At 50.2% G+C, this 20,348-nt stretch overlaps 1 protein-coding gene across 1 annotated transcript; it reads right to left on the reverse strand.

The window, feature by feature from the left end:
- Positions 1 to 1,505: 1,505 nt before the first annotated feature.
- USP31 (ubiquitin specific peptidase 31) lies at positions 1,506 to 20,266 on the reverse strand. Its single transcript, XM_065732676.1, has 16 exons — positions 19,679 to 20,266; positions 14,410 to 14,547; positions 13,882 to 13,970; positions 12,741 to 12,833; positions 11,939 to 12,074; positions 11,374 to 11,518; positions 10,412 to 10,595; positions 9,788 to 9,899; positions 9,366 to 9,460; positions 8,810 to 8,887; positions 8,194 to 8,323; positions 6,843 to 6,962; positions 6,438 to 6,663; positions 5,500 to 5,658; positions 4,866 to 5,018; positions 1,506 to 4,360 (listed from the first exon to the last, which is right to left on the reverse strand). Exons 1-16 carry the CDS (start codon positions 20,264 to 20,266, stop codon positions 2,817 to 2,819), a joined length of 3,990 nt encoding a protein of 1,329 aa, XP_065588748.1. The 3' UTR covers positions 1,506 to 2,816.
- Between the last annotated feature and the right edge of the window lie 82 nt (positions 20,267 to 20,348).

Raw genomic sequence — 20,348 nt, forward strand, 5'->3', positions numbered from 1 at the left:
TTACATTCAGCAAGAACTACAGCACACCCTGCTAGATCAAAGCACTTTGCTCGAGGACACCCAAAGCCAAGCCCTCCTGAGCCAGAAAACGCACTCTAACACAACAGTTCAACAGGAAGAAGAGGACACTGTCAGCAGCAGCTGCTCAGCCCACCCCACGTTCGTCTGCGGTGCAAGGAGTCCACACACTGGGGCTTCTGTTTTCTAAGGGACAGGTAGAGATCCAAATGGGCAGCGTACAGAGAGCAGCCAGTGCTGGAGCTGGCAGTGACTGCCATCAGGAACTACAGTAAGCACAGAGAGAAGAGCTGGATGCCTTCTCACAGCAGTGCAGAGATTGGACTGTTACTCAGCTACAGGAACATTTGGCACCACGACCTCTCATCCCCACTTTGTCCAACTGGCAGCTCTCACGACCACTCTCGTGCCCCAGATACAGAAATACTAACTATTGGCATTCAGCAAAACACCTCCTTGGACATGGCTTCAAGTTCAGCACAGGCATCAGCAGAAGACACCTCAGAAACCATACAACCAGCTTCCAGTTTAAACTTCTCCAGTGAAAGATGGATGACACCAAAAGAAAATGTCATTTGATAAAAATAACCTTTCACAAATGTCCCATGGTGAAGTGCACAGAAAACTAGGTTTTGTCTTATTAAAAGATATCAAACCAAGTTAGCAGTAGCTCCCAGAATTACATTCTTGCTAGAGGAGTTGTTACAAGAGAAGAGCCAACACGGTGCAAGATCTTAATACAGATAAAATCTTAAATACTTCAATATCGACATTACAGGGAGTAATTTAAGTACCACAATGTGAAGCAAGTCCTATCTGATCTGCTGGATACAACAAAAATAATCCAAGAATAATCCGAGTTATACATATAAGAAGCAAGGAATGCAATATTTGCTTCTTGTCGCTGCACTAAATGAGAAGGAAACAACGGATAGGAGAAGAAATAGATCAAGATGGCTGTGTTTAGGATAAAAATAGTCCAGGGCACAGAGTCCAACAAACACACATGCCACTGGCACTGCTTCTGTGCTGCACAAAGGTAGGTCCTGCAGAGCACAGCTGGGATGGAGCAAGGGCCGTGCTGCAGGCAGGCTCACGGCCACACACAGGCACAGCTCTGTGGCACCCAGGGCCAGCTCCTCTGTGCCAAGGTGACAGCTACCTCAAACCGAGCACACCGAGCTCCAAAGCAACGAGCTGGGTAAGAAGAGGATCAGGGAGCAGCTGTGTGCCCAACGGCCGAGGTGAGGGTCCTCGCAGGGACCCAACAGCAGCTAAGAGTGCAGGTGGAAAAGGCCAGCTGAAAGAAGTGCTGGTCTGAGGGCCACTTGTTGCAGTGCCAAAGGTGTGGCAGCAGGAGCACACCTGAAGAGCAGCTTTGCCCAATGAAGCAGGCAGCGACCCCACCAAGAGACAAGTACACAACAGGCTGCTGCTGTACGTAAAGGATATGCAGAGCATTATTAAAAACTCATTCAATTAAAAAAAAACAAAACCATTGTACCACATACATATAAAAGGACTCAAGGAATATACCTCCTGGAAAGAATTATGAAGAGCACGAGGACTCTCCCCTCTCAGAAGGGCATGTAAACAAGGACATCACCATTACCCCTGACAGAGCCCACCATCGCCACAAGGCCCAGCAGTGCTTCACCCCAGTGCCGGGCAGGGAGGAGTACAGCAGTGCCATGCAGCACGGCTGCTCCTCAGCACCTGGCACCACAGCCCACACAGGACAGTTTGCTCAGGGCACGCTCAGAGCTGGCAGAGAAGGTGAGACAACTCTTGGCTTATCTAAATATCACTCCTACAAACAGCGGATGCCATATTCACACCACTACAATTAAGCATCTAAGCACAGAAGCTTCTTCTCAGGAGGTACAGTGGTGTGTGGCACCACTGCCATCCAGACACAGACAGCTGTCTCCCATGGCACTGTAACGACCCCCACGCCATGCTTCCACAGGTATGAGCTGGCGACCAGCTGCTGCTTAGTGACTTCCATCACTTAGTACAGGATTTAGTAAGGAGTGAAAGCAATTAAAGAGGACAGGCTAGAGGTTGTCTTAGGTATGGACAGAGTAAAACTCTTCACCAACACAGCAGCAAAAAAATACTGCAGATTACATTTTATGGGGAAAATCTTTTTGCTGTTGGAATGCAAGAATGGCATCTATTACAAAGACACACGTACACAGACACACAGGTACCTTTCTGTCCATCCACTAATGCTAGTCCCTCCTATACTGGCTGAGCATATACCTGAGAAACAACATTAGTGTTGAGATATTGCCCTTTAGAAAGCTTGAAAATGGAAGAGAGTAGGGAGAAAGGGTTGTGTAAGCAGCGGCAGTCTCTCCTGTCCGGTTTCCTTTGCATCCTCCCAGCTCAAAACAAGGCTGCACACCAGTGCAGAAACAGCCCATTCAGAGCAAGACCAAAGGAATATCAGTTCACAGCTCTACAAAGCATGCCAGTGTCAGTACAACCGGGTTTCAGACTCTGAGCCTGAAAAATGTTGTTGCATTTTCTAGAGACACTCCTGTACAAGTGCTATGGGACAGCTGCATTCACATTCAACGATGACTCCACTAGCCTGCTTGCCTCAGTGCTGGCTGCCTGTGGCTATTTGGTTTGATGGCAGAATCAAAAGGCGCTTTAACAACTTGCAGTTAACTTCTCCTCAAAACATACATTAGGCACATGAACAAAACAACAAAAAAAAAAAACAAAAAAAACCAAGAGCTCAGAATAAATTAGCTTCTCAGCAGAAAAGACACCTGGATTGCAGCATTTCACTGAGGTTCCAGAGAAGGCCGTACAGACACCTGCATGCTGGAAGGTAACCTTTTCAGTGGCTTGTCTGCAGCCTGCTTGCCACTGGAAGGAGGAGACCGGGCTGTGGGATCTAGCAGGGAAGACTTGGACTTGCGGCTGGATAGCAGAGAATGTTTGCTGGGCGCGGCATCTTTTGGGACAAGTTTTTCTTTTGCAGTAGCATTGGCATTGGTTTGAGAGGCTGGTGGGACACCACCTTTCTCAGATTTGTCCTCCAGCATGCTTTTGCTGGCTGATTTGGAGCTGCCACCCGCAGCCTTTTTTGAGAGCATCGCTGTCTTTCCCAGGTCAGCTGACCTACGGGTCTCCTTCTGCCTTAAGGCCGATTTAAAGAAAGACAATCCTTTCTCTTCTGATTTGCTGTCCCTCTTCAAACCAGAACGCATACCCACATTTGGAGACCGCAGGTTTGCCATAGAGGAGCTCCGCATGTGCTTGCTGTCTACTGCCCTGCTGTCACTCCTGGAGTGGCTGATCCGTGGGGAGCTTGTTCTCGAACTGCTGGTAACACTCGTTTTATCTGAGCCCAGGCTTATTTTAGAGCCCTCCCTGCTGAGGCTTCGCTCTGAAGTCCGGCTCTTCCCAGCAGAAGAGCCCTTAGTCAATGAGCCTGACGCAGCTTTCTTGGCAGCTGTGGAGGATGGAGAAGAACCTGACTTTTGTTTCTGTTGAGCCACTGGGACAGCCACCTCAGCAGGCTTGGTGCTGTGCTCTTTCCTGGCCTGGGTGGGTGCAGGAGACCCGTGTCGCCCACTGGCCCTAGAGGCATCAGTCTTACTCCTAGACCGGGAAACCTTCTGGGAACTCTTGAGGGGAGGAGGAGAAGAGCGAGACACTTTAGTCTCTTGGGTAGGTAAGACCGTCCTTCCTTTCCTTAAACTTTTGTCTGCTTCAGAAGCTCCCTTGGAGCTGCGAGCTTTCTTTGGGGTTCCCTCTGCTTTCTCTGGAGCCAGTCCTGTCCCACTGGGGGCTTTCACCTCTTTGACTGGAGAGCTATCCACAGAATCACTCTGATCAACAAAGGCGATTTGATTGTTGTTATCAAAAGGGTCCAAAGCAGGGTGATTCCTGTCTGGCTGCACAGAACTTTTACCAGGCCCATCTGAAAGATCTGAGCTCGATGTCCTTACAACAGGCTCTTCCCTGAATGCCCCTTCCATGACAGCCAAGGGGGCCCTGCGAGCTGCCTTGTGCTCTCTCCGGCTGCCATCACAGGGTTCCAAGTAGCTGCTAGAGAGATTCCTCAAGCTGCCAAAGCAAGAGGTGGAGACTTTATCATCAGCAGCCTCCCCAATCTTCTCCAGGGTGGAAGCAGAGGTGTGTACAGGGGAATCTCCAGAGAAGCGCGACGGAGAGTTGGAGCGCATCTGCAGTTTTGCAGAGAGTGACCACGAGGGCCTGACACCATTCTCACTCACGGCCAGTGGGCTGGTGACAGAAGATCTAGATGACAAACTCTGACGCTGAACACTTCTTACAAAGGGCCGAGTTGAAAAACCTCCTGCAGAGAAAGAAAGCAATGCCATCAGAATGAAAGCGGTCAGTTTATGCCACCCATCCAAGGACTTGGATGACAGAGTCACAGAACGGTTGAGTTGGAAAGAACTCTAAAGTCCCCTCAGTCTGCCACTGGCTGGTTGCCCTCCACCAATTCAGGCTGCCCAGGTCTCCACCCATGTCCTTGGGCACCTCCAGCTCTTGGCAGCTACCTCCGAGTAAAGAATTTCCTCCCAGCACCTAGCCTGCATCTCCCCTCTTTTAGTTTGAAACCATTCCTTAAAAGAGGAAGACAGAGAAACCTACACCACACTGTGCACCTGTCTCTTCATGCCTGCCGCAGGCACAGTTTCTTGCACAAAAGCCAAGGGATTCAACAGGCGTCCACCTCTCCCGGCTGCTAAAGGAACCGTTCCTTATAGGTATCTTGGAATTGAAAGACTGGCAGCCTGAGAAATCTTTTTTGACCCAGCTCCCCCCTCTCTGAGCACCGCAGTGTTAATACACACCATCATCCTCACTCCTTTCTCCAGTCAGCTCTACCGATTCCGAGAGTGAAGCCAGAGACGTGCGCCGCGACGATGCTGCAGAAGCAATGCTGGGCTGCTTGCTGCCAGGAAGACGGCTGACCCAGTGCTCACAGAGCGAGGAGCTTGTGGAGCCTGCAAGCAATAGGACAGAGACATCAAGCCAGGAGCACGAGGCTGCAGAACATGTGAACCCCTGGGAAAATCAGTGTCAGGTATGTACTGCACCAGCTTCACCTGCCCCCAGCTCACTCCAGATTCCAAACCAAGACATTCAGCTGCTGGCTGCTTACCCAAGACCAGCTGCACTGCTAGTGGGTATGAAACAATTCCACGGCTACAGTGTGGTGATTTCCACACAGGCAGCAATGAGAGCACACAGCAGCAGAAAGGGTTCCCCCAGGCCCACAGCTCCTTGGCCATAATTAGCCAAGAGAGGGTGAGGAGCAGGCAGAACACATGGGATGCTTCTCATGTCTCCAGAGCATATGCATAGGATTCATACTTGGCTCACTGTGAATTCTGAGACAGAGAGCTGAGCTTTAAGCAGAGATGGGCAGAGAAATTATTCAGTTCTATATGAGAACCACCTCCTAGCAAAGCCAACAGGGCTTACCTGCCACAGAGCTGTTAGCAGACCACGATGGGATTGCTGTGCGTCTCTGGTAGAAAAGAATATACGCTGTCTGCTTGCAGACTTCATTTTCAGAAAGCTGCTGAACATCACTGTCATCAAAGCAGTACCACTGGCCATCAACCGAGTTTTTGCAATATGCTGAGAGAAACATTACCATTACTTTCCTCACTCCTACTACTCTCAAGTTTGCTGTATGATAAGGTCGCGTTTAAATTATCTGCTCTGATGGACTCAGAAGAGAGTGAAAGGGATGGATTTATTCATGTAACATCCTCTTCCAGTCTGACTAGCAAGAAAGAAGCCTGAGATGACCAGAATACAATGAACAGCTCGCATTTCAGGATGCTCTTTTTTCAGTAATGCTGCTCAGAACAGAACACCACTTGGGGTGGCTTCACTCATTTCATGTTATGTTCTTTGTGGTAAACTGTCTCCATCAGTGAATCTCCCCCTGCCTGAGCCCACCCAGGACAATGCAGCCCAGAGGCATCCATCTGAAGTTAAAACCAAACATGTACATTTTCTGTGCTGACTGAAGACATCTAGATCCTATAACCACCACAGAGCTACTGAAACATGCAAAGAGGAATTCATAAATGGGCTGTGCACATAGGTAACGTGCAAACGCTTATATATAATAGTCTCTTTCAACTACAGAAGTGAGAAAGAACATTTTTAAAACATGGTGTTATTACTCCCAAGGGAAAATAGCACAGAAATGAACATACAGGAGGATCTAAGGGGTCTACTGGTATTGCTCCATTTCACAGAGTCATCAAAGTTACTCCACCAGTATTACACAGTGAGCCCTTCTGAGCTAAGCTAGGTCATTTTGTCAAAAAAGAGGAAGAAACCACAGACAGAATAAAAAACAGCCGTTTTCTTTCTGCAAGGACATCGTACTGCAGGGAACTTGCCTGTATAGTGCCCCCCTTGCATGGTGCCGTGATGATTGCAGACTGCATACAGGTCATAGATATAATCCTCAGGATCCCTCCCAAGACCATAAGGTCGCCTCCAGGGTGACCAGTGGGAAGGCAGACTCCAGCTGCTCTGACTGCGCTTAACAACATGAGGAGTCATGTCCAAACCACTCAGGGGAAATTTAACCATGTTTTGAAGTTTCATCCTTCGGTCTCCTTCCTGTGCAAACAGAGGACAGCATGAACTGCAGTGACAGCAAGGCTACCATCCTTGGGGAAAAAAAAATAGCCAGGAGACAGAAATGCACAGGAACAGGCAGTGCTGCTGAAGAGGTGCTCTTGTTTGGCCAGAGAATGGCGTGACAAGCAGTCCTCCAGCATCACCGCAGACATCCTTACCTGTCTAAACCTTTTGAGGTGTATAATGAGAACATCAGGTAAGGTCCAGAGACTCAGTGTGATGCTACCCTGCTGTAGCTGCTTGCAGTGCGGGCATCGCCATGCATCATCTGGGGCAAGCTACAAGGAAGAGGCATGAGCTGGTATTAGTTTCCAAATTCCAAGGCAGCTGCTGCTGCTGCTCTGCTGCCCAAGGCTCAGTGCAGGCACCAATCCACGAATCCCATCTATCTCCAGCATTCATCAAGCTTCAGGGTTCCCAGTGATGCCTTTCAAAATAGCAAGGTGGAATTCACCTACAGCTGCTGTGTAGATAAGCTATTTCCCCCTTTCAAAACCCCAAGTTCCTTAGAAATGAACAAAAAACAAAAGCAGCCTGAGTAGAGGTATCCTCACAAGAAAATCAGTAGCAGAAAAGGCATCTGAACAAAAGGAATATAGGTGTACTTCAAAGTTCACTTCTGAAACCATGCCATGCTCTGAGAAACCTTTTACTCCATACATCCCAACGGCCCAGACTTATAAGCTGCAGAAATTACCACTGTCCACCAAGGAAAATGTATCACTTCAAAGATGAGCATGACAAGCATCCTCCAACCAGAGCCCCCACACAGAAAATTTAGAAGGCAGAGAGCTATAAAACTGTCAGACATTCCTTTCACCACTGAAAGAAGTGACAAGAGCAGCTCTGAAATTATTAAAGCTCGATCAGGGGTCCAACAGTTGACCTCTGGGACCATCCTCTTTTACAGCAGGTCACTGACCTCTGGCAAAGAGACACAGACCACTTGCACATTCCAGGCAAAATCCAGATCAGACACATCTCTAGCCTGCCCTGGGGCATAATGTCACTGCTGTCCATTTTACCTCCTCACACCAAGAGCATGTGACTCATGCTCTTGCAGAATGCTGTCCCTGGGAGCCCGTGTTGCAGGACCCCACTCAGCACAGGCTGCCTCACTCAGCACTGGGAGAGCATAACTGCTCCAAGACAGAGCAGCACATTCCCACGAATATGCCACAACATTTTAATCCTTTATGTGTATGCCAGAAAAAGACAATGCTGTTTCAAAGGAGGAAACAGGAACTTGCTCTTCTGTTCTGCAATGATAAACATCAGGGGTGGAAAAAGAACAGTACTGCCCACAGCTTTCTCTGCACTGCAAAATAAATAAATAAATAAATAAATAAAACCTGCTAGCAGGACTGCTAACTAGTGCTGTGTTAACAAATTTATTCTCCTGCCTCAACAAATCCGTACTTGAAGCTAACATCAATGAGTATGGCATTCAGGCAGCACACAGACCAACCAGACATCCAGAGACATGGCTGCCATACAGTCCTGTCCTACCTGCTCCTCTTTGGTGTACAGTTGGAAACACTGAGATAAAGTGCAGGTCTGAGGTTGGTGATGAAGCTCTCTCTGCTGGCGGACGCTTTCAGAGTCTGGAATATACTCATCCTCTGTGTTCACAAACAAGCTGCGGAGATACAACACGTTTACCAGCACAGCCACCTGCTTCCTCTGCTGCCACTGAGCCATTGTGGAGATAGAAGCAGAATTAGCATTTTTTTCCTGGTTTTGTCTTACCACATGTCTGGAAAGAGATCCCTCCAGAGGAACACAACAGAACACAGGAGCAAACAGCTTTGGTGGCACCCACTGCAGTTTATGTCAGATAGAAAAAGCTGCTCACTGCCCACAACATATCTCAGGCAAATATAATTCCTGAGGAAAGGAGCCACAGGTAAGACACAGGCTCTGTAATTCAGAACCCCAGCTACAGAGCAGAGGGCTCCAGAGGCCAGGGCAAGCCCACCACATACAGCCCCCACCTGCCCCCCACCACCAGGGCATGGGTGCAGGTTCTAAAGTCCAGTGTATGCTGGGAGGTCCCAGCTCACACAGTGCCATCTGCCACAAGCCAGAGGTCAACACACTTCACAGTTTTCTATCTCATACTTACAAATCTTTAGTTTCTTTGTCCCATTCTACGACTAATTTCACATGAGCAGTTCCCCCCTGTCCACATGACTTCAACGCCCTGGAGAGGAACAGACACAAGTTAGACCATCTTGGAATCTGACACCTACATTATCTTTCATACCTATACAACTTCTTTTGCCCTTTACCTTCCCCACTACTATCCAAATGAAGTTTAGAAGGAGAAAAGGAATGCATACAGCGTAAAGCCTGGCAAAGATAGAACTGTATTTACTTAAGTACTTAACTCTGAGAATAAATCTATGTTTATTTATGGAACGGGCATCTTAAAAAAAATCTTCTGAAGAATAGTCAAGAAAAAAAAATGGTGTGGGATGCTTTCATTCTCTTCTCCATTTGCAGGGAAGAGAGATTCCAGATGGCAAGGCACACCCCTGAGCAACCCTGACAACACCTGGAGGACACTTGGCCGTTCCCCTGCACACATGCACACACCAGGACTGCCCCTTTCCCTGTGGCTGCATTCCAGCTCCCAGCTGACAAACCTCTCCCTGCCCCGGAGGAGCAGCACCACCTACCTTTCCACTGTTGGATGGCAGAGGGGTCGCTCCTCCTGAGGTAGCAAATACGTTATTCCCACAACACTAACCACTCGCAAGCTGAATGGACAGACCTGCAGCAAGACAGCAGAAGCCATCTGAATGACTCCAATACAAGTTACCTTGCTCCCAACATAAGCAGACACTGAGTTCAACTCCAAGCATGTTTTATGTAAGAGCGCCCGAGATCCAGCTACACCAGGAGCTAGCAGAGGGGTGCAGACAGCAGCTGATGTTCCGCACTCCAGACCACCCCTGCAGTGACCAGACAAGCAGCCCCTTCACAAACAAATATGGGAAGACACCAGCATAGCACACGCGTTGCTTTCAGTAAGCAGTTTTCCTGATCAGGTCATCACACAGCACTGGACACATCATAGAAGCTGAGCCATATGCCTCACCTGCAAGCAGGCTGCAGGCCGCAGGAAATACTGCATCTTCTCCAAGATTTCCTTCTGCAGAATATCCCAAGCAATTGTTTTTTCCAAATGCAACACAAAGGGCAAGCCAAACCTAGAGAATGGAGAAGCATTTGAGGAAGATCGTTTAGAAGACCATTCTTTTCAGCAACCCAGTCCCCAAACAAGGACAGTGCCACTCAGCTCGCTGCTCTGCTCCTACAGAAACTCCTCAGAAAAATAGCACACATTCCACACAGCTTTGCCAAGGTCACTTCTTGCTTTTTCCCTACTCCTGAATGCACTTAAAATTTCCAACTGTTGTTGGACATTGTTTTGGGGAGCAGCAGGCACGTCTGACATGTCCCTCCCCAGCAGGTCAAACACCTTGATGGGGCTGTCCTCACTTCTTCCCAGCAACACTAGGACACACAACATTCATCAAAATTAGGAAAATTTGCTGCATTCATTAACAGTTTTAGATCATCACATTCTTCAGCACTTAACAAAAGCTAGGAAGGAGAGCTGGCCCTGCTGAACCTTGTGTTTTCAGTTCTCAGCAAGGAAAACACAAGTTATTTGGGAAGCAGCCACAACAGTCAGCACGACAGGGAAACTGGAGGTCACCTTTTGCTCTGCTGTCCAGTGCATGCTCTGTTACACACCAGCAAGACAATCTTTTCATTTGCTCCTTGTCTAGTAGAGGACTGTTCCAGTTTTCCAGACACCGCTGATCCTTGAGAGTATGATACTGTTCGTGAGTGTTCAGTGCCATATTTTAAGTTATTCAGGTTACTGTTCACATGTATTCCTGAGGAAGTAGAAATGAATTACTTTATTATGTCATTTACAATGTGTGTCCCCATGAGAAACTCTCCTTGGGCATCAGGGAGCAGGTCAGTACAGAATAGAGACTCACCATTTTATTAGACTAACACAAAGGCTTCAAAGAGCAATTACTTTTCACAGTGACTACTTCTTTATAGAGATAAATTAGATGCAAATGCTCACCTAAACTGATTTTTCACAGTAATCTGTGCAAATACTCATAGCTTGGCTGCCTGCATGAAAAGCTGAAATGACAGACACTCTCCTTGTTACATTCAATAGGGAAATTTACCTTTGATTACCCTCTGTCCACCCAGGATGCAATTACTCCCTTTCTCTGAGAGAGAGAGAGAGACAGAAAAACTGAATTTCTTGAGCTTTAATACAGAAAAACGCTTGCTCATTCCTAGGCCTGTTCATTCATCATTGACAATTTGATTTTAAATAACATCATTTTGGTGGCATGATCTGGTCCTTAGAAGACCCTTAAATGAAAACTAAACAGATTTCAAATTAAGCCAGCCAGGCCTGCAGAACAAGCCCAGGAAGAGGAAGAAAGTCACGCACATCACTTCTTGATAACATCCCAGCTGGCACCACTATTACACCTACTGGAATGAGACCGGACAAAGTCAGAGCTGAAATCAATACACCAGAGAATTCACTATTTGTCGGACATAAATTATTAAGTTCACTTCCAAAATCAAACCTCCCTCATCTAATCATCTGGGGGTGGGCACGAACCAGTGTTCTCCACTTACCTCTTTGACTAAGGATACCCTCAGGCCTAAATATCTCCGGGGTCTCAAAGGCAAAAATGCAGTCACTTTCATGAATTGTGTCCAGGTCATCAGTGTCACAGAAGGAACGATGAAACCCATCATAGTACATCTCCGTCAGCACAATCTAGAGCCAGCAGAAGCAAAAATCCATGAAGCCACCACTGCTCAGTACTGCTAATCTACACCATCTCTCTCTCAGCAAGGGCTGCCTGCTGCAGAGCGTGTTCCTCAAAGCATACAGGTGTTGGCCCAGAGCAAGGAGGAGGGAAGAAGGCTGTCACAGAGTAGAAGACAAGGCAATGGCAGTACACAAGGGGTTTGGTGGGATCTGACAGCCTTTTTGGAACTCTTCCTGCACCCAACAGTTGCCTGACAGTTCCCTGATACATAGGAACCGTGGGGTTATCAGGCAGAAGTACAGCGCAAAGTCAGCCACTGGATTGCAAATTGCAATTCTACACGTCCAATGCTGCCTGCAGACAGGATGAATGCCTCAGTACTGCCCTCCTTTGGCAGAAGGAGCTCGGGCAAGACCAGCTCTTACCTGCTCAGTGGGTATCTTGGTTTCTGAGGACACAGCTTCCCGCAGCCTGGCCACTGTCCCAGCGATGGGCACTGCCACCCCGATGCGCATGCAGTGGGAGCACTTCCCCTGGTACACCACAGTGACATAGAGCGGCCTGCAGAGAGCACAGACAGGTCGCAGGACCTCAGGCACAAGTATGGCTTTTAGAGAACCCAGAAGGGGGTCAGCCAAGGAGCACCCAGGCTGCAGCTGTGAGGCCACACAGCCTCAGCCAGGCAAACTCATCTGACTTCCCAAGACCTCTCTCTTCCAATATGGGCTGCTGTTACTCGTTCATACAAGTAGAAAGTCTTGGAAAAAACGCACAAAGTTAACTCTCTTGCAAGGATTTTCCAGCAAGGATCCTGTAACGCAGCTTAGGTTAATTCAGAGCAACAACTTAGAGCACTCAGAGAGCTGCGGCCACAACCACGAGGACAGCTCTTCCAAGTCGTCTCCTAAAACTAAGTCCTGCCTCCAACAGTACCAAAAGTAACGCCTTGAGGTAAGCGCACAATGGAGCAGCAATCCTACAAGGAAACTCCCTGGAAAGCCCACTCAGCCTCCACTTAGTGGTGGAACAGTGACTCTGAATCAAACAGGACAGCTTTCTATTTAGTATTTTCTTTCATCACTTTGTTCCATCGCTTCTTGCACTGCATCCATAGCATCGAGTAAAGGAGTTGTACAGCTCAACAACCCACTGTATAAACAGGTGTCTCACTGTTATGTTATGTCTCACTGTTATAGGCAAGACACACTCAAACACACTGTTACATACCGTGTGTGAGGCAAAGGAATCGGCAGAGAGATGCAAAGAAAAGGGTCAAAGGTATTGCTCTGCTTCTGGCAATGAGGGCACGTCAGAGAGGACCTGGTACAAACACCAACAACAGGACAGTTATACAAAATCTCATCACAAATAAGCATCCCCACGTGTCACACTTTTCTTCCTCAATACAAAGTGGATCAGCACAGAGACAGGACAGACATAACTGCTGTAAGAGAATGGTACTGCACTTCTAGATCATTTCGAAGTAATTAGTCTCAGAGTTCATTAAAGGGCACGTGAGGAAAAGGCTTCACTGAAGACACTGAACTGGGCTTTGAATAAGCATCACTCCAAAATTAATAATTCACCAACAGCAGCCCCAACGTGAAAGACCTGAAAGGGTTTCTCTTTGAAGAGAAGGGAAGTGATGGTAAAGAGACTGTGACAGTCTGCACTACAGGAGCAAAGATCTCTTACTCAGAAGAAGACAATTCCCAACAGCACATCTCTCCTTCTGAATCAACCTGCACCTTACACTGGCAGTGTTTTACACTAAACATAAGGTTTCTCCTCTGAGGAAGAAAATCTGGCAAACACTGAGGAGAATGCCCAGCAATTCAAGTTCCTATAGCAGCACAGACACAAGCACTGGAATTAGTTCTGCACTAGTTCTGAAATTAGAAAGCTTGCTTCCCAGAAGCATGAGAAAATAACCTGCAGGGACATTGAAGGATTCAACACAGATTCCGAAATGACAGGTATCAGGAACTCCACAAGGTGCCTGGGATCCATCTGCAACTGCCCAGCATCCTTCAGGCACCACTGCACCTGGCTGCAGGCTCCTGCACCTGAGCAGGCCGGGTGAGCTCCACAGCACTGAGCACCCTGGGCCTCTGCTCTGCTAACCACTGCTTTGCTTTCAGGATGTGTCAGGGCAGGTTATGAAGGGGTACATATTGTAGAATATACTAAATTTGAAGTAATCAAACTCTCTCTGCTCTGGTAAAAGGCCCTACTTTAATTTTTACTCAGCTAAAACTCAGAAACATCTGTTAACAGGCTCAACTGTACTGTGAACTAGTGTCAGGTAAAATTAAACTGGGGTCACCAGTGCGTGCAGTAATACCTCAGAATTTACAAAACATCATACCTGTACTGGGCTTGAAAGAGTTCCTGCACAAAAGTACTACTGATGGGAAAGGCTGGTCCCTCAAGCAGCACATCATCCTCCAGTGGTGGCTAAAAGAAAAGAAGAAACCCCAGAAGCATAGCCAAGCGTGTAGGTGTGCACCAGCTGACTCCAGCACTCCTAGCCAAACCCATGCCCTCCCTGACCACCAGGAAAGTGTCCAAGATTTTTAAGCAAGTGCTCTCTGCCCACACAGGTGGTCAGGGCCTGTGACTGCAGGACAGGCAGGGGTCTTGCACCAGATGCAAGGCTGGCAGCATTTTCTGCGTGTCAGCATTCTCTAAGGGTTGCATCAGGGAGCTCTTGCCAGGGATTACTGAAACAGCTAGCTACATTCACAGGGCCAGAAACAAACAGTATTCGAACCCAAGCTTTTGTCTCATTTGAACCATCAGAGTTCAGGAGCCAAGAGGCAGATTTAATGTGAAGAGAAAGACTGCATGCAAAGCGACAGCTGATCTCCCACGTAGGCTCGGCAGAATTCCTTACCTTGAGCGGAGGCATGCCGCTGTAATTCACCACGTTGTTCAGATCCTCGTGGACTCTGTCTAGAAGCCAGAGCAGGAACTCCTGCGCATCGTGCTGGGCATTCCCACGGTACTGCATGGCATTCTTGGACACAATGTTCTGCATAGGAACAGAGACTGCGCGCAGTAAGACAACTGGCACTACTCTGGATAAGCTTCAAGAGTCTAAGGATGTAATTTACACTTGAATTTCCAGAAAAGCCATCTCAGGAGAACATCAGCACACCCAAGGGGTTTGCTCACATCTGTTTTTCTTCCGGACATGAATGGAAAGGGCTCTAAAGTTCACCAGCAACAAAAATTTGCTCTTGCACAGGTCTACCCCTGCCCTGCAGCTCCAGGGACACCTTTCACAATGCTAACATTTGCACTGAGCCCCAGCTGGGCCACACATGCTGCTTCCTCCCCACACAGCAGCCAGGAGGCTCGGAAGTATCTTTTCCCATGAGCAATCACCATAAGGAGGTGCTTCCTGCGAGGCAGCTCCCTGATCTCACTTTCACCCTCCCTGCAGCACTGGGACAGCCAGCACTGTGTGCAGGTGGCACAGCACAGCTCCAGGGGACAGGAACCACACACAACCACCATCACTGGGCATCCTGACTGAATGCTCTCTGAAGAAACAGGACACGATGGGCTGAACCTGGAAAGTTACAAACCAAGCAGCAAACAACTCCTGCTGCAGAGAGAAACAAAAACAGCTTTTTCTGCTTCTTCAGGGAGGTAGGGAGCACCAACGTGACACAATGCTGGCACCAGCCATGTGCAGCACAAAGGCACAGCAGCTCTGCACCCTGGCAGCACTGGACACACTGAACACCCGCTGCAAACCTCCTTCATTTCTCTGATCAGACTTCACAGCAGATTTGAGTAAGGAGCCTGGGCTGCTCGCTTTATCCCTCTAAAAATGGGGTCACCAGAAGGGAGGGGTGATGAGAACAACAGGCAAGGACCGACAGACATATATTCTCTATCCTCTATAATCCGTCCACCTGCTTCAAGACAGCAAAATAAAGCAAAACAGAAATAATCTGCTCTCATTACATACATGCCCTTCTGACAGAGGATTTCCTGCCCCTGCAGGCATAAAGGCCAGCACCCTCTCAGCTCAAACATGTTAACACGGTACTAAAGCAGCAAGCAGTGTCTGGGGAACAGCCACTCTGCACAGGGTTGGCCATTCCACTCCAAACAGAGCTGAAGGTAAAAGTGCCCCGAGCACCAAGGAGCTCAGGACTCCCAGTAAGGACTGATTTCTCACCACTCTCTCCCAGTTCCACTGGCAAAGACTTGGGTGCCAGGCCCTGTGTGCACCAAGGGTGCCTACAGGTCACAGTCACTGCTCCCAGTGTTCCTCCTGCTTCTTGCTGCCACTGCTACAAGCAGATTTGTTCTTGTTTGAACCTTGCAATAAAGCAGCAGCAGTAGCAACCAGCTGCAAATATAGAGTTAAGAAGCAAATGGTTTAAAAATGCATAAAAACACATTAACAGCACGTCCACCAACCCCCTATCCTTTAATCCCCTGTCCTAATCTGGGTTGCAAGCAAGGGGTGGCACATCCCACCAGGCTCCATCTCACAGGGCAGTACAGCTGCTCCAGCTGCGAGCAGCAGTGTGAGAATGAGCTCCTGGGCCCCACCGCCCTCAGCCAACAGGATGAGACCCTCCCAGGGCTCAGACACCTGCAATGGAAGCAGCACTATTAGAAGAGGGGAGGGGGAAATCATAACCTTTGCAGTATATCCTGTCCCCTGATGCAAGCACCCCACAACCAAGCAAGTGCCCATCCATCCATAAAGCTGATTTACGGCAAAGATGCATTATCGTTTTTATCAGCCCAATGAAAGTTTAATCATCTATTGCTCTAAATAGATGCCATAAATAAAGCCAAGCACAGCTGAACCACTGGCCACTCCTTTGCTGCCATTCTCCTTCCAGGTGGCAAAGACAACTGAAGGGAAAACATCAGTCCAGCGGGCTGCTGGCAGGAAGCAGCTGTTGAAAGGTGTCCGGACACAAACGGATGGAACTGGCTCACGACAGCCCTGAAACAATGACGCACGTGAGCAGGAAAGAGCTTATTATTTGTCTGTCGCTGAACACTGAGAAGTTGGGCATGGGCAGAGATTGTGTTTTTTTAAATCCCACAGACAATTCTGCATTTGGGTAAGCAGACACCTCACAAAGAGGTCACATACACAAACATGGCAACTTCCCCTCTCAAAAAAAGGGATTTCCCCTCTGTTGAAAACAAAACCTGGGAAACAACACCTCCAACCTGGCAGCCATCCACAGCCCTGGGGACAGAGCCAAGGCCAGCAGCAGCCCACAGCCAGAGGGGGGCACGGACCCATCGTGGGGGCACGGCACCCAGGAGAGCTGCCCAGGCACAGGGCAGCAGCACCATGCACATGGCAGGAACACAGGGACTGTGGCTGGAAGGGTGGATGGGCAATGCTGACAGAATAGTGGTCAAACTGGAACAATCACCTCGAGGTACCATGGCACCCAGCTCTGCTGGGGCCGAGCACCGCTCCCCTCCTCTCTCAGAGCAGTGGGCTGAGGACTGGCTGTGACAACAGGAGCTGCTCCACAGGTCACAGACATTCAGATTCCCACAGAAGCGACCAACGCAGACAATGGGCCACTCATCCCAAGTGCAGTATTCAAACCAAGAGCTTTCCAAAACTAAGTTACACACTGCCATCACTAATTGTTGCTGGTAGCACAGGTTTTTAAAAAATGGAAATGGCAATATTTACGTGGCACAATAATCCCTGCTCCACTAACAGGGATTTGCTTTGGGTCCAGATCTAATTCTGATAATCCAACTCCAACGAATTCCCGCAGTTCTGCCGTATTTGCTGTACACACCACAGGCAGTTTCATCTTGTAGGGCAGGAAAAGAAACCGGGACAGCACGAGTACAGCAGGGCCCTGGTGAATGTCAGCATGCTCTGGTGTGCCACCAGCCTAGCAATGAGAAAAGCCTCCGAACAGAAAACAACTCTACCATCCACAGGAGATCACAACTCCACGAAAGACAAAAGCAGAGGATCTGGGTATGGGTATACAATTTTCAAGCCCAGTAAGTTTCAATAGAAGTTCTCCCCCTGGAGCCCCCCCGTTCCTGGCACAAAGGGCACTCTGTCCCTGCAGCTGATGGACAGAGCTCCGAGGGAGAGTGGGACAGTGCCCTGCAAACAACCAGCCCCAAGCACGGCTACTGCTGACACAATGCTTGTTTGATGCTATTGTCACATCACCACAAAGGGGAAAAGGAAGCACAAGCTGCAATATTGGCCCCAGTTATGAAAGCAGTGGTTCTGTTTAGGCAGGAAAATAAAAACCACTTTGCACCAGGAGAAAGTGGTTGCTCAAACCACCATAAAAGAGCACAAGGCTGGAGGGGAGGTCACCCAAAGCTGCGCCTGCCTCCTCTACCACAGTGCATCTCCTCCTGGGAAGCCCATGGAGGAACCACAGCCCTGAGCTCACCACTCCTTCCACATCTACCCATCCTGAATGACCCAGAGAAGCTTTCCCTTGAAGCACAGTCTTCTCTGCCCCAAGAACAAAAGCTATGAATGTCAGATTAAGCAAGGAGGTAATACTTACCCTGTATCCTAAAAGGCGCTTAGCACCTGCGGATAAGCACTCAGAGATCAGAAACGTTCTCTACCCAATTATACCCAGCACCAAAAAAAAAATCCTACACCTACAGCTTAGCACTGCCTAAAGAGCTTTGTGAGCAGCAAATAAACATAACTGTCAGTAAGTATTGCTATCGGAGTGAAAGTGCAGAATGACTCCTGAAAGCACTTCTCACCATTTCAAACAAAAAAGAAACAGGCTTTAAGGGATGCTCTCGTGGGGAAAAGAGCAGTTTCCAGAGTGAAAGTGCCAACCTTCACTTTTCTTACACAAAAGCCTCTTGTTTACACCTTTAAATAAACCATGTAAACCTGCTGAAGAAAGTTTTAATTAAGAACAGTGAACTTAATAGCAGCTTCATGCTACTTAACTGTCTTCAGAAGCATTTATTTACTACTGAAAGTAATTGACCCCAGTGAGGAAGCAGCCAGGTGCTCACAACACTGAGGTTGCTCTGAGTGAGCCCCGGGCACAGCCCCTGCATGACACCCCCAGCATGAGGCTTTGGGACCCGACAGGGGGCCTGATGGCTCCAGTTCCCCCAGCACAGACCAGGCAGGCACTCGCTTACTGCCAGTGACAGCAGGCAAAGTTCTACAATTAAAACAAGCTGGAACGTGGCCTGAGCTGAATGCATGGCTCTGTTTCCCTTCTTGTTCTGCCATCCCTATCCAAGCACCTCTACCCCAGGCCTGCACACAGCACTTCCTTGCCTCAGGGCTGCTCTACTCTCTCCTTTATCAACTACATTGGGAAAAGACAACTTCACCTCCTCAAGCTTCCTGTCGTTATCCAAGAGAAATTCACATGCGCTGCTGCCAGGGAGCCCTCGTAGGTTGGGGGGCAGCTCCAGCAGAGCCACAGGGCAGGCAGCAGCACCTCACACTCCCCACCAAACGTTGGGCCTCATTTTTCCAACAGCATTCCAGGGTGCTCCGACCCACAGCTGCACTGCAGGGCTAACCTGGGGCAACGTCCTAGCTAGAGCCAAAGGCAGAGCCTGCAGTGCCCCAGCAACACAGCGGTGGGACAGAGGGGTCAGGACCCCCACCCATACAGACAGCCCCAGCCCCATTCAGCCGTGAGCTACAGCTGGGCACGGCAACACGACAGGCATGAAACAGCAAAACAGGCACCTCCAGCATCAGGCTCAGAGCCGCTGGTGGCTTCACCCCACGGCAGAAAGCAACAGGCTGGCTGCTGAGCGGCACCTGCACGGGAGCTTCTGCCCTCCTGAGGGGTTGGGTACCCGCAAGCATCCCGTGGCCTGCACCCAAAGCAGCAACAAACCTACCACGTCCAATGGTGGGAGAGCCCGGACGGCTGCGGGACACGGGGCAGGAGGGGAGAAAACCCATTTCTTTCGTGTCAGTGTAAGCACGGCTCTTGCACGTGGGAAGCAACGCGATGCCGCCGGCCGGCTCCAGCGCAAGCCCCGGGTGCCGGCTCCGCGGCTCCCACGCCCGGCGACGCGGGCATACGGTAACCGAGCCGTGCCCAGGCCCGAGGCCCATTCCCACCGAGCAGAACCCCAGGGCCGAGACGCAGAGGCTCCCCGGGCCCGGCCCGCCTCACCTTGAAGTCGCGGCTGTGCTGCGGGGTGTACTCCAGCGTCCAGAGCGCCCGCACCAGCTGCGCCAGCTGCTCCGTCACCTCGCCGGGAGCAGGCGGCGGCGGGCCGGGCTCGGCGGGGCCGCGGAACTGCTCCAGCGCCAGGAACTCGGCGAACAGCTCGGTGTTGCTGAGGCACTGCAGGATGGCGTTCATGAAGCAGGTGTTGCCGTGGTTGCGCAGCCCCGCCACGCCGGGCACCGCCTCGGAGCCGCGCTCGGGCGGCGGGGGCTCGGGGCGGCGTGCCGGGCCCGGCGGGAGGCAGCTGCCCAGGCCGCCGGCGGCTCGCGGCGGGGGCAGGCGCGGGGCCTGCGGGCCGCGGGGCTCGGGCTCGCTGCCGTAGTGCGAGAGCGTGGAGAGGGTCTTCAGCACGCGGCTCATGAAGCCGCCGAGCGACCGCCCCGGCGCCGCAGACGGGGAGGAGGAGGAGGAGGAGGCGGCGGGGGCCGGGGTCGCGCCGCCGCCCGCCGCCCGCCCGCGGAAAAGCCGCTTGCTGAAAGAGCGCTTCTCCTTGGCGTTGCCCGCCGGCCCGGGGCCGCTCACCCGCGACATGGCCGGGCGGCGCCGCGCGCATCCCCCCCCCCCCCCAGAGCCGCCCGGCCCGGCCCGGCCCGCTCCGCGCGCGGCCCGCAGC

Source organism: Cyrtonyx montezumae, unplaced genomic scaffold (assembly GCF_038088225.1).
Source record: "Cyrtonyx montezumae isolate F1298 unplaced genomic scaffold, pur_monq_1.0 scaffold_16, whole genome shotgun sequence".
In the NCBI taxonomy this organism is placed as follows: domain Eukaryota; kingdom Metazoa; phylum Chordata; class Aves; order Galliformes; family Odontophoridae; genus Cyrtonyx; species Cyrtonyx montezumae.

Coding starts and splice junctions, on each gene's coding strand:
- USP31 (XM_065732676.1), bottom strand. CDS start 20,266: ATGTCGCGGGTGAGCGGCCCCGGGCCGGCGGGCAACGCCAAGGAGAAG. Junction 12,075..12,740: donor ATTCCTTTGCCTCACACACG/GTATGTAACAGT, acceptor TGCTCTCTGCAG/GCCGCTCTATGTCACTGTGG. Junction 6,664..6,842: donor ACCTCAAAAGGTTTAGACAG/GTAAGGATGTCT, acceptor CTGTTTGCACAG/GAAGGAGACCGAAGGATGAA.